The sequence below is a fragment of the Lithobates pipiens genome, unplaced genomic scaffold, assembly GCF_037356315.1.
Source record: "Lithobates pipiens isolate NorthernLeopardFrog02 unplaced genomic scaffold, aLitPip1_a1.2 Scaffold_23, whole genome shotgun sequence".
Taxonomy (NCBI): domain Eukaryota; kingdom Metazoa; phylum Chordata; class Amphibia; order Anura; family Ranidae; genus Lithobates; species Lithobates pipiens.
In genome coordinates this window covers 161,510,470-161,525,062 of record NW_027507785.1, presented here as the reverse complement: position 1 = coordinate 161,525,062, position 14,593 = coordinate 161,510,470, and the positions used below count along the sequence as shown (strand labels likewise).

Genomic DNA, 14,593 nt, shown 5'->3' with positions numbered 1-14,593 from the left:
TACTTTCATCAGGTCCCTGAATGTACTGTACAAATGTTCGCAAAAACATTAATTTGACTAGTGTATCACCAGCTTACAGCCAAAGTCCAGGTTTACTTTCACCTTAAATAGTTAGTTTGGGCCAAGCTGACCCAAATTAACTCTTTACTTTATTAATTGATATGGCTGCTGTCAGTGCTGTATAAACTGTATGTAGCATTAGCTACAGTACATGCAGTAAACAGCACTTTGGTCTCACTGCAGCACGAGGACTCTGTTTGCTGCCAGAACAAAAGTTGGGCGAGTGGATCTAAGCAGGAAGCTTTGTATTTTATCAGTAAATACAAGGCTTTCTCTATACTGAAGATGTGAAGATTGTGACATCATGAATCGGACTCGATTTTGTTCTGTCAACAGTCAAGAAAGCCGGCGGGAACCATCCGAGATGCGAACCACATATGGGCAGGCTAAATGTACCCAATCTGATTGATTAACTTGGGTACAACCTAAAGTGATTATTGGTAGTGACTGTTATAGCCACTACCAATAATCACTGCTCAGTGCACTCACTGTGTTGATGGGGGAATCAAGCGATTTTCTTTCCTGCAACCCATGGTCTATGGCTGGCCTAAGTCACCGTGATGTGGGAACACAGTGCTGTATACTGTATGTAGCGGATGCCGCCTGTAGTTTATGCGTTGCTGATAGTGACTGCCTGAATTAGTAAAGAAAATTGTTTGGGCCAGGCTAGCCCAAGCAAACTATTCAATGTGAAAGGAATGCCGGAGTAAGGCTTTACTTAGCTATGTTGGGCTGCCATTAAACACGAAAAGGCCAGATACCTGTATGACACGCTTAGTCAACAATTACAGCACTTTTGTTGTCTGACCTGGGACAAGTAAGGAGATTATTCTGATGAATAAATGACACAGAGTTTTACTGCAATGCCTAAGTATGCCTTTAAAATTTCCATGTTCCATTTTTGTTAGCACTTACCCTAAATGGGGTGAGATACAATAACCCCTTTTTTGTGCCTTTAAATGCATCCATCTTGTAAGCCATATCACTGAATGTGAGTTCCACATCTTTGCACATTTTAAGAATACTAAGGGAGAAAAAAAGAAATGTAAATAGCAGGTCTGTCAAGATATAAAACAAGTTATCTTATATCAAATCTGTACCAAGAGAAACTGCAATTGCTGAAAATGCCATTTGTGTGGCTGCCATGGCAACCCAACGACTTCAATATGCCAAGTCAGGGGTCGCCAAACTTTTTTACTTCGAGGGCTGCATATTTTACACATATTTGTAAGCCGGAAAAATAATTTATAAATAAATCCACAGTAGTAGAATAGAATAGAATTGACATACTAATGACAGCAGGGCTGGATGGTGCTCCTGTATCCTTTGCCGGTGATGTGTCAAATACTGCCCCCCATCGGATAGTGCCCGCCCTGTACTGCGATTGCACAGTACAGAGGACAAGGAGACGCCGAAGGTCTCCGAAGATGAACGGCGCCTGCACAGTGAGTTCAGGTTCAAGCCCCACCATCCAAGTGGACATAGAGTTAGAATAAAAAATAGCTGAAGAGAGGCCGTGCCTGAAGCGTGGTGAGCCCGCGAGGGGCCGTTACTATGTGCTACCGTATATCCACTTGGATGGTGGGGCTTGCACCTGGACTCAGTGCGCAGGCGCCGTTCTTCTTCGGAGACTTTCGGAGTCTCCTTCTCCTCCGTAAGCGCTGCTCCTGCGCAGTACGGGGAGGACACTATCCGATGGCCGGACTGTTTTGGACAGAAAACCGGCACTTAAATGCTGCAGCATCATGCAGTTGGACTAAACTTCCAATGTCCATGGAGCTTTACATCTGTGTCCCCATACATTTGTGTCCCCATCACTCTTCAGAGTAGGTGACCGGTCAGAAAGTGTAACGGAAGTAACATTTAGTCACCACCATTTTGCTACACCCCGCACCCGACAGCGAGAAGGGGACATCTTGTTACACCCACCAAAGTTTTGCATTTTACACTTATTTTTAACAGTAAACTGAGGTTATATAGTGAAATACAATACTTAGAACTTCGTCTGACTGTTTAGATGTTGAATTGTAAAAGCCACGGCAACCCTGCTGATCTCACAGGTTGCTAATCGGAAAGAAGTTCACTGCTTTTAAAATTTAACATCTAAACATTCACGCAGAGTTCTAAAAACTGTATTTCACTATATAAACTCAATTTACTGTAAAAAATAAGTGTAAGATGCAAAACTCCGGTGGGTGTAACAAGATGTCCGTTTGCCCCCTTCTCACTGAATCCTTACTGTGGAGGAGTGTGGGGTGTAGCAAGATGGCGGCAAGGGAACGTCACTTCCGTTACACGTTCCGACAGGTCGCTTAATATGACGAAACACCCGCAAATTGGTGTCCCCATTACAGTCTCTCACGTTTTTGTGTCCCCATCAGAGTCTCTCTGCACATTTGTGTCTCCCACAGAACCTCCAAACATTTGTGTCCCCAGCACAGCCCACTCCTGCCTGCATATTTGTGTCCCCATCAGACTCCCAAAATGTTTGTGTCCCCATCAGAGCCATTAAGGGACTGTCCTTGCAGCGTGGGCCAGAAAAAAATGGCCTGGTGGGCCAGATGTTGCCTGTGTGCCGTACTTTGGAGACTCCTGATCTAAGTCACTGACCCAGAATAACCACACAGATCAAAAAATTCAGAACTTCTAATCTCAAAATTTTCTGCAGGTCACCGACATTACACACGGCAGCCAGGCAACTAGCATTTTCAGGATAAGCAATGGCAGCCTCTATACTTCCTCAGTGTACGTTTCATCTAAAAGCGACCTGTGCTGAGAAAAATACTGAGACTGCCCTTTCAGACCTCCCACTGAAATGCTAATTGCTTTGCTGTCCTGCTTATAAGAGAGGTATGGAAGAAAATTTTTTTTGGCCATACAGGAGTCCATTTACTTTGGTCTCCGGATTCAGCTAATAAGCGTGTTAATGTCTACTATCAGCTGATATAGCAAAGCGGTGCCAAGTTTGTGAAGGATCTGACAACATTGTCAGGATCCACCCACTTGTTTGATTGGACAGCTGGCTACACCTTTCAGGCCACTGCTGAGATCTGGAGTCAGGTGCACACATGCCCCTCCCTAGCCTGTGCCCTGCAGAGACATATTGGGTGCAGTGACAGACGTCTATTCTCTGCTGTGAGCTGAGCGATCAGCAATCATGTGATCTGTCAGTTCTCAATCTCAGAGCTGACATGGCATATGTCTGTTGTTTTATACCAACCTCATCATAATCTTGTATGCCCTCATTTCACCACATTCAGTGCCAATGACATGCAACACAGGATGCCCCGATCAGCTGCTTTCTCATGTGATGACAGGTCATGTGACATGCCCAGGACTTCTACCACTTGGGAATGTGGGTGAGCAATGCGGTCCAGTTATAATGGCACTGTACAATCACAGGGGGGCCCCAGGACAGCGCAGCCTGGGTGGGACTTGTAGTTCCCCAATAGCTGTCCATGTCTTATCATAGATATCTACTGATCATCAGCACAATGAAAAGATTTCCAGTACAAGGCTGCTCGGGGGGGGAAGGGGGCACATCATTCCGGGTGGGGAAGGGGGTACATAGTCCTAGAACAGCTGTCATAGACATACATGATCTCCCCACATCCCAGCCCCAGCACTGACCTCTCTCCATTGTTAACAATGACTCCCCCATTCTGAGAGTGGTTCTTGTTTAGAGCCATGTCGTATTTGGCCCGTCAGTCGTGGAACACAAACCAGGAAGTTATGCAGACCGATGACCCGACATTACTGACGTCACCTCCTTGTGTAATCGAAGTCAGCTGACCGGGATTAATGAACTCTATGGGCGTGCATTCTCCGTAATGACCACTAGATGGCGACATTGTAGGGGGAATCTTCTAGCGACAGCTAACTGTCTACAAGTGTTAAATGTGTCACACCTACAACATAAAAAAATACACCGCAAATGAAAATTCATCCATGGTAACATACATTTTTATATACTTTTAAACACATTGCAATGCATTTCTATGCGTTGGTATGAATTTTAACCATTTGCCCTCTAGAAGGTTTTGCCCCATTTATAACCATTGCATTTCTTGCTATTCAGCACTGTGCTACTTTAGCTGGCAATTGCTCAGTCATGCAGCACTTTTATATTGCTTTTTTTTCCACACAAATAGAGATTTCTTTTGTTGGTTTAATCACCACTGACTTTTTTTTATTATTATTACATAAACCATACCTCCCAACCAGGGCCATCTTTAGCACAGGGCAAAAGGGGCAGCTGCTCCGGGCCCAGTCATTGTTGTGGAGCCCCTCGAGCCCACACTGCCTGCAAATAAGTTGATAAGTGAATTTGGGGGGGCCCAAAAAAATGTTTGCCCAGGGTCCAATTCAGGCCCGGACTGGGACAAAAAATAGGCCCGGGCATTTTAGATTGAACAGCCAACCTTTCCAGGGACCGGGGTGGGGTGGGGTTCGGTAGACATTAGCGGGGGTGGCTGGTGTTGGTCCTCCACACTGTAATGTGCAGGGACACTGTGATATAAAAGGGAACTGCACTAAAAAGGGGCACTGCAATGATTACAGTGCCCTTTTACGGGACAGTCCCCTTTATATTATAGTCTCCCAGTCCTATTGCGGCCATGCCAGTACTGTCTGTCTGCTATTGTGTCCATGGCCCAGTGACACTGACCTGCTCTCTGGTGGTGCGGTAGAGCGTGTCTCTCTCTCTAGTTGTGCAGGTACAGCGTGGCTCTTTCTCTGGTGGTGTGGTACAGCGTGGCTCCCTCTGGTGGCGCGGGTACAGGGTGGCTCCCTCTGGTGCTGCGGGTACAGGGTGGCTCCCTCTGGTGCTGCGGGTACAGGGTGACTCCCTCTGGTGCTGCGGGTACAGGGTGACTCCCTCTGGTGCTGCGGGTACAGGGTGGCTCCCTCTGGTGCTGCGGGTACAGGGTGGCTCCCTCTGGTGCTGCGGGTACAGGGTGGCTCCCTCTGGTGCTGCGGGTACAGGGTGGCTCCCTCTGGTGCTGCGGGTACAGGGTGGCTCCCTCTGGTGCTGCGGGTACAGGGTGGCTCCCTCTGGTGCTGCGGGTACAGGGTGGCTCTCTCTCGGGGTGCGGTGCAGCGTCGCTCTCTCTGGGGTTGCGGTGCAGCGTCGCTCTCTCTGGGGTTGCGGTGCAGCGTCGCTCTCTCTGGGGGTGCGGTGCAGCGTCGCTCTCTCTGGGGGTGCGGTGCAGCGTCGCTCTCTCTGGGGGTGCGGTGCAGCGTCGCTCTCTCTGGGGGTGCGGTGCAGCGTCGCTCTCTCTGGGGGTGCGGTGCAGCGTCTCTCTCTCTCTGGGGGTGCGGTGCAGCGTCTCTCTCTCTCTGGGGGTGCGGTGCAGCGTCTCTCTCTCTCTGGTGGTGCGGTGCAGCGTCGCTCTCTCTGGTGGTGCGGTGCAGCGTCGCTCTCTCTGGTGGTGCGGTGCAGCGTCGCTCTCTCTGGTGGTGCGGTGCAGCGTCGCTCTCTCTGGTGATGCGGTGCAGCGTCGCTCTCTCTGGTGGTGCGGTGCAGCATCACTCTCTCTGGTGGTGCAGGTACAGCGTAGCTCTCTCTCTCTCTGGTTGTGCTGGGGCTATTAGTTCCCCCAGCACAGTCCCCTGTTTCATTTGCCATGTCTCCTGTAGTAGCTGCTACAAGCACTCCTCAGCTTGTTTCTGGGTTTTCTCTTTCACCCCAGCAGAGTGCATGCTGGGGACTGTAGTATGCTCCCTGCTGAGACCAATGGTTCCATGTATCTCTGGGACTACATTTCCCATGATGCCCCTCTAGTTTCTTCTGATTGGCCATCTGTTTTGGCCAATGGGGAGGGAAAATGACCATACAGGAACACCTTCTCTTCCCCTGCTGCCGACGTGAGAAGGGGAGGGAGAGCGAGGGGGGAATAGTGACAGCAGCAGCTTTCCCCACCGTGCGGACACCCATGGCAGGAGGAGGAGAGCGGAACTGTCAGCGCGGCGCTGAGGCTGAGCTGTGTGTGAGAGAGACACACAGCTCAGCCCATGCAGCCGCCAGTTCCGCATGACACAGGCACAGCCGTATGGTGGTAGGCGAGCAGCGGCCCACCGGGCAAATGCCGGTCTGCCCTATGGCCAGTCCGGGCCTGGTCCAATTAATACTAAAGATGGCCCTGCTACCAACTTTTCCAGATGCGAAGGAGGGACATCTATTAGCAAAAGTCTGTAGGCATAGGACACATCCCTGCCACACCCCCTTAAAGGAGAATTATACAAAAAATGATTAAACCCACCAATACTAATCCCTTATATTGGCTTTTGAAATTTACAAATGCAGCAGTTTAGAAATTGGATGAAAGGGTTGAGACTGGGAAACTTTTCGAAAGATAAAAAGTGCATTTTATAGATTGCACAACTATATAGATCAGACCAAACTGAGGGACAAAAGAGGAGAAAAGAGGGACAGGGACTTTGTTCTAAATTAGGGACAGTCTCCCAAAATCAGGGACAGCTGGGAGATATGTATAAACAATATTATATATATATATATATATATATATATATATATATATATATATATATATATATATATATATATACAAAAAAGATATAATTTCTTAATACATTTCGGCCAGAATGTATTCTGCTACATGTCTTGTCTTTATTAACCACTTCCCGCCCAGCCTATAGTAGATTGACGGCTGGGAAGTGGTCTAGCAGGATAACATGCCGGTGCGCGATCGCGAATACGGCGTATCAGTCTGACACACTGCATTTCTGATTGCAGTAAGAAGCCTCTGCTCTGACAGAGGCTTCTTACCACAAAGAATTACCGCTCTAAGGTAATGACTTCTCCCAAAACAGCTGTCTCCAAAGTCCCACAGGGTGCTGGCTCTGTTTGCAACAGGAACTGAAGTAGAAAAGATGTAGCTGGATAGCCGCACTCCGAATTATTCAACTTTATTTCAAAAATATAATTAAAATCATAGCATCTAGGCTGGTAAACAGACTAACTGCACAGCCCCTGACATGTTTCACACCGAACACGGTGCTTAGTCATAGCTAATGAGCAGAATATACATACAGAGCTTTATACACACACACAAGCAATTAGACAAATGAATAAAATACGTGTATGACAAGATAGCAATTAAAGTGGTTGTATACTCCATTTTTTAACTTTTACCTACAGGAAAGCCTATAATAAGGCTTACCTGTAGGTAAAAAAAATATCTCCTAAACCTGTACGGTTTAGGAGATATTCCCCTCGGTATGCGCCGCTGACTGCAGCGGCGCATGCGCACAAGGGGATTCTCGGCCTGAAAATCCGGCAGTGGCCGGCCGGCCGGAATGAAATCTCCCGCGCGCATGCGCGGGAGTGACGATATCGCAGCTCCGGCCACTCACAGCGCCGGAGCCGCAATACCCGGAAGAAACGCAGAGGGAGCATGTCAGCTCCCTCGGCGTGGATCGGGGCCTCGTTCTAAGGTAAGTATTTCATAATGAGATAGTATGCGGTGCATACTAGCTCATTATGCCTTTTGATTTGCAGGTTTAAAAAAAAATAAAAAATGTGCGGGTTTACTACCGCTTTAAGGAAACACATGTGAACATCCAAAGTACATTTAAATGGATGAAAGGAAAAAGCCTTTTTCACCTAAAACACCATAATCAAGCTGACACGTTGAAAGCATACATAATGGTAATAAATGAATGACACGATAAATCTTATCCTTAGGTGAAGATGTATAGGTGTAACCTAAAGAAATAAAAAATGACATAAGTAAAAACATTTTTCATTTTGTATGTAAAAAAAAATAGAGGCTTCTTACCACGTGATCAGCTCTGACCAATCACAGTTGATCATCGCATGGACCAGGAAGTGCTGATAAACGGCATTCCTTGGTTTGTGCTGACAGGGAGAGCCAATTGGCAGCTCTCCCTGTCGGGGGGCTTCTGTGCCCATCAGCTGCCAGTCACTGCACCATCAGAAACAGCTGTAGGTGCCCATCACAGTGCCAATCAGTGCCCATCACATTGCTAATTAGTGCCCTACAGTAACACCGGTTAGAACCTCATCAGTACCTCATCATCAGTGCTGCCCATCAGTGCCACCTGTCAGTGCCAATCAGTACCGCCTATCAGTGCTAATCAGTGCCACCTGTCAGTGTCCATCACAGCCACCTGTCAGTGCCCATCAGTGCCACATATCAGTGCCCATCAATGCCGCCTATTGGTGCCCATCAGTGCTGCCTATCAGTGCCGCCTATTTGTAACCATCAATTGTACATATCAGTGCATCCTCATCAGTGCCAACTCATCAGTGCCCGCCAGTGAAGGAGAAAACAACATTTTATAACCGAAACAAAGAAAAACTTTTTTTTCTTCAAAAATTTCAGTCTATTTTAGTTTGTTTAGCAAAAAAAAAAAACCCCAGTGGTGATCAAATACCACCAAAAGAAAGCTCTATTTGTGGGAAGAAAATGATAAAAAAATGTAGTTTTGGTACAGCGTCATTACATCGTCGCATGATCGCTCAATTGTCATTCAAAGTGCGACAGCGCTGAAAGCTGAACATTGTCCTGGGCAGGAAGGGGCGAAACTGCTTGGTATTGAAGTGGTTAAAAAAAAAATCCAATAAGCGTATATTAATTGGTGTATGTGTAAGTTATAGCATCAAGAAACTATGGTCTATATATTGGGATTTATGAAGCTGTAGATGCTATACTAGTAATAGCCGTGATCAGTGACTTATAGTAGGACTAATGACTCAGTGATCAGTGCTAATACTGTACACAATCACTGTACTAATGACACTGACTGGAGGGGTTAACATCTAGGAGCAATCAAGGGTTAACTGCATGCCTAACCATGTGTAATATGTGCTGCGATGGCCACAGTGAATCAGGAAGAAGCCAGAAAGAAAGGAGCGCGCATGCTCCGTACAAGCTTTGCGTATTCTCTGAAACGCATTGTGGTTCTCCTCTCACCCCGGTGACCAGGGCCGCTGATAAGCCAGTACAGCTGACCCTGTTGTACCGGGCCCAGCCAGTAGGGGGGGCCCGAGCAATCTTAACAGCATTTAGAATAATAAAAAAAAAAAGAAAAAAGTCTGACTGCACAGTGCTGACCGAGGGAGGAGGAGAGCATCACCCCAGGAGCCTGGATCTCAGATAACACAGGGATCTATGGATAAGAGAAGAGGGGACGTGTATTCCTATCAGCACCCGAGCCTCCCTCCCCCTCCTCGGGAAGGACAGAACACCGGAGCTCTCCTCAAGGCAAGATAACAGGTGACAGATTGCATTCTTCTCCTGTGATCCCCGTTCTGCCTCTACAAATTTGTGCTGTAAACTTGCCCTGCACCTCAGCAGGACAGGTCTGGTGGAAGTGAAAGCTAAATTCATGAATATGTTAGGAAAATAATGGGACTTTTCAGGGACTACACACAGATGCATTTCACAAAATCATTCTTTTAATATAGTTGTATGTTGAATATATTTATATAGCACCTGAAAAGTCCCAGTATATTCCTAACATATTCATAAAGTTGAGTATTAACAGCAAAGAAAGTGTATACATATATATAATACAACCCATCTCCAGGAAATGAAATAAAGTCCAACCTTGCAGTGTGTGTGGGGGGGGGGGGATAGACTCTTTTACTTACCTGTTTCCATGCTCCAGCCAGCTGCAGAGCCCTCTTCCTCCACCAAACCTCATCACATCGCAGGGGGGCTGAAGTGTGAGCAACTGGGCTTAGGTGTCTTTTTGTGAAGCAGTGATCAGCAGTGATCCAGAGGATCGCCGCTGATCACAGCCCATAAACAGTTTATGAACCAGAGATAATCAGGGGAGAAGTGTTTGAATATGTTCTCCCGCCGATTATCTCCACACACTGAGAATACTCATTGAATGACACAGAAACGGCCAGTTTATGAAGCTGCGATCTGAGCGCTTCACTGGGCGATCTCTGTCAGAATTCACACTCCCCGATTCACCAACTCAGAGGTGGAGAATCGGGGAGTGAAGACAGAATCTGGGGGGATCTGAGGAGGAAAGAGGAAGATGATTAACTTCCTTATGCCTCGTTCAGACCCCCCAACACTGTAACCATGTCCCCCTGTCATATTTATATATAATGTGTATATATATATATAATGTTTGTGTATATACATGTATATATAATGTCTGTGTGTGTATACATGTATATATTATGTAGGGGGACTCTTTATTTTACTAACATTAATCACACCGTGTGTCAGTGTATTGAGCTGTGATAATTTATCACTGCTTAATAAATTGACATCTCTGTGTATTGGTGAATTTCTCGTACTGTAATCTTGTAAAGTCTCACGAGATTGCAGCAGGGGCGTAACTATAGGGGGTGCAGCAGTTGCGACCGCAACCGGGCCCTGTGATACAGGGGGCCCATGCAGCCCCCTCTACATATGGCTGCTCTTTAGTTGTGCATTCCCCACATGACCTGTGTCCTCAGCCGGCTCCTCAGAGTACCCCTCTCCTGCTCCATGCATTGCCACTCAGTCCGATGTCTGTTCTCCCCAGCCAGAGTCCCGCCCACCCCGAGTCCCACTCTGCACTGCAAACAAAAATATGGTAAACAAATTTTAAGCACACAGATGCAGTGCAGCCCTATGAGAGCCGGCTCCCCGGAGGACACTGCAGGCTTGTCTGCCAGCCCCCCCTCCTCCCCGTCATACACAGATGATGAAAGGTCTTTCTGGGAGATATGCTGATCGCCCGTGCAGCACACTGGATGGAGCCCAGGCCAACATGGATGAGTGCATGGCCTACAGCTTGGTCATGGTGAGTGAGAGGACCCCATCCCCCACACACCATTACATACCCCCTCCATCTCCCCCTGGGGACAGGGACCCCTTCTCACGTGGGGACAGGGACCCCCACTTCCCCTGGGGACAGGGACCCCTTCTCACCTGGGGGCAGTAACTTCATCTGCCCTGGAGAAAAGGACCTCATCTCTTCTGGGGACGGGGACCCCATCCTGCCTAGGGACAGTCCCCCAATGGGGCACCTAAAAATAAATAAAAATACTGATACCAGTGGTGGAACTACAGGGCTCACAAAGGTCATACCTGTGACCACGCCCTGGAGTTCCACCGCCGGACTCGGAGGGAAGGGCCCTGGCTGGGGTTCAGGGGGACCCTTCATGGTTTCTTGCATTGGGGCCCTGAAGGTTCTAGTTACGCCACTGGATTGCAGTATTAGGGGCCGTTCTCCAGTGTTAGAAGCGTTTGTAGATCGCTTCACTCCTCCAAGGGCGCTGGAAGAAGCCAGCTAAAGCAAGAAATTGGGTAAAGCTGGGTACACACACATCAAAATTCAGTTTAGCAGTAATCGGACAAATTTTGATCTATGTGTAGCCCTCCGTGTTAGAAGCCAATCATTATACCACCTTGGTATATTCATATGCCATCCCACATACTGACTCCTACCACCTTTGATCACTTCAAATCACTGAAGTGGTCATTGTGGTTAGAGTGTTCCTTTAATATCTCTCAGAAAAAGTTAACCTCTATATACTGATTCCATTTCATTTGATCATCCTCTAGTTGTGTTAAATTGGTGGGGAGTGCTGCCTGTATACCCTAGCCTCTCGGTATAGGGGCGGGGCCAGGGATGTGGCTAAAGGGGGCCCCATCAGGTAGGCTGTACGGGGCCCCATGATTTCTATCAGCAGCCCTGCCGGTGACGCCATATGCCAACTGGCGCAGCGCTTCAAGCTTACCCGGAACAACTCTGGACTTTCTGGCTTCTTCCTGATTCACCACAGCCATTGAGGAGGCATTGAGGACTGTTCCCTGTGGGTTTGTTCTCCTAGATGAGCCTACCTTTCCTTACTTTATGTGAGTGTTTATTTGACTACTTGCCATTGTACAATAAATATTGCACTTAGAGGCACTTTTCTGGTTTTTCTTCATGTGGCATCTCAGAGTTAGCTTGACTCCAGAGAAAAGCCGTGCCTTCAGTGCGTGCCTTCCATTCAAGATCCATCATTAAGACTTGTCATCCATTACGCCATGGACTTTTTAACTCTCTCCCCCCCTGCCCTGGATCTTTTAGACTGATTTTCTATCATCGCATGCAATTCATATAATCATCTGGAGTGCTAGCATTTTAAATGTCCTAGCACCTTCAGTACAGAGAGCTCCCCCCACCTCCTAACACCCCTGAATAAACTCCCCTTCTAGCACCTCCAGTACATTGAGCTCCCCACCTCCTAGCACCCCCAAAACACAGAGCTCCTCCCACCTCTTGGCATCCCCAATACACAGAGCTCCCCCACCTCCTAGCACCCTCAAAACACAGAGCTCCTCCCCCTCCTAGCATCCCTCAAAACACAGACCTCCCTCACCTCCTAGCACCCCGAATACACAGAGCTCCCCTCACCTCCTAGCACCTCAAATACACAGAGCTCCCCTCACCTTCTAGCACCTCAAATACACAGAGCTCCCCCCACCTCCTAGCACCCCCAGTACACAGAGCTTCCCTCACCTCCTAGCACCCCCAATAAACAGTTCCGCCACACCGCTTACCACTCCGAGTATACAAAGCTCCCCCTATCTTTTAGCCCCTCAATACACAGAACTTACATAGTTACATAGTACAACCTACAGTATGTGTGTGATGTAATGTCAGTATTACATTGTATATCCCTGTATGTTGTGATCGTTCAGGTGACTATCTAATAGTTTTTTGAAATTATTGATGCTCCCCGCTGAAATTGCTGCTTGTGGAAGAGAATTCCACATCCTAAAATGCTCTTACAGTAAAGAACCCTTGACTCAGTTTAAGGTTAAACGGCTTTTCTTCCAATTTTGAATGGCCTAGTGAATGGCAATTCAATGTTCATAAAGTATGATGACACCCTGATGTTTTATTGAGGGTGGCAAAAGTTCTTTATCGCCACTTATTCTTCAGCTAGCCTTTTGATGTGAACTGCAGTTATGTGTAATCCACATGAGGAAAACATAAAGAACAGACTTTAGAATGATGAGTGTAATGGAAACGATTCCTTTGGTGGTGATGAACAAACAACACTCCTGTAACGTTTCCTTGTGAACTGGGTAATGCAGTACCTCCTCTACAGCATGGGTTGTAATAAACCCCAAAGTTCCGCTGTGCACAGCCTATCAATAAGCAGAACCACCTCTGTGGAACTACAAGTATCACCAAAAAACAGTGTCTTCTATTGATCTGGGCAAGTACCGCTCACCACAACAGGCCCAGGTGCTGTAGGATTCCTTCTGAACTCCTCTCCTGAGATCTGTCTGATCCAAAACCGTCACACCGCACCGCTCCTTCAGATGTTGGATGGCTGGAACACAGGAAACCTCCACTGATCTTGGGTTCTCAGGTCCGTCTACATGCTGGTCCAGCAGGCTGTGCTCAGGAACTCCTCAGAGGCCGGACAATTCAGCTCTGCACCTTCATAGGCCACAGTCCTTCCAGTCACACAAAGACCTCACTGCAGGCAGATATTGCATGGTGTCTCAGGAGGCTGAAAAATGGCCGCGCTGCTCCTTTTACTTGCTTTACCCAGCAGGCTATTCTATGGCTTTGCCTTATGGGTATGTGAACTCTGCATTGTGGGAGCAGTAGTACAGACTGAGTTAAGCACATGAGTCACTTCCTCATTAAACTATATCTCCCACAATGCTTTGTGGCGTGGCTTTACAGAAACCAAAGTCTTAATAGCAAAAATATAGAAAGGACACTAGAGGGAGCCAAACTCACTTGTAACTAGGGTTGCCACCTGTCCAGGATTCACCCGGACAGTTTGGGTTTGGAATCATGTGTCCAGATTTTGGACTGTCTGAAACCCGGACACATTATTTAGACTGGACTATGGCTAGGGTTACTGACTGCAGTTGTCTCAGCTGAGTGTCGGTTACATTCTTTCACACTGCCCAAAGCCAACACTAACAAACCTCCCCCCCCCAAACACATACAGAGGGCAGAGGAGAGAGGGCTCAAACTGCACCTCTTCCCCCCACCTCTCTTTGCCTGCCCACACTCCAATCCCTGGCACTGTGCCTCAGAAAAGGAAAGTGGGGGCCGGAAATTTGAAGTCCAGCAGCCTCAGATCCATCTGGATGAGAGGTGTTGACTGTCAAGGGCTGAGTGAGCTCACCATCCATCCCTATCTGTGACTGAAGTCTTCCCCTTCTCTCTCTTGCCTCTGAGTAAGTACACTAAGGTAAATCAGGGTTCTCAGAGCACCCCTTACATCAGAGTTCCCCTTTACACCAGAGGCCACAGTGTTTGCCCTTACATCAGAATCTTTTCCGTACATCAGAGTTCTCAGTGTACACCCTCAGTATTCCCAGAGCATCCCTTATGTTAGAGTCCCCAGAGTTCTCCCTGACATCAGAGTCTGCAGAGTCCCCCCTTACAGTAAAAGGGAACTCTGAGTTCAGATGTAAAAGGGAACTCTGTGGACTCTGATGTAAAGGGAGACTCTTGTTATTAACTTCATATGATTAGAAATGTTATTTAGTAACAAAATATATGTATAGTTTATACT

The 14,593-nt window shown here is 47.4% G+C and overlaps 1 protein-coding gene across 1 annotated transcript in view; it reads right to left on the bottom strand.

The window, feature by feature from the left end:
* WBP2NL (WBP2 N-terminal like) overlaps positions 1-3,854 on the bottom strand; it is a 44,445-nt gene extending 40,591 nt beyond the window's left edge. Inside the window, exons 1-2 of the mRNA XM_077452518.1 lie at positions 3,691-3,854; positions 976-1,084 (exon numbers count right to left, since the gene is read on the bottom strand). Coding sequence (XP_077308644.1) covers positions 976-1,084; positions 3,691-3,749 — 168 coding nt within the window. The 5' untranslated portion in view covers positions 3,750-3,854. The remainder of the gene's footprint in view (positions 1-975; positions 1,085-3,690) is intronic.
* Positions 3,855-14,593: the final 10,739 nt, after the last annotated feature.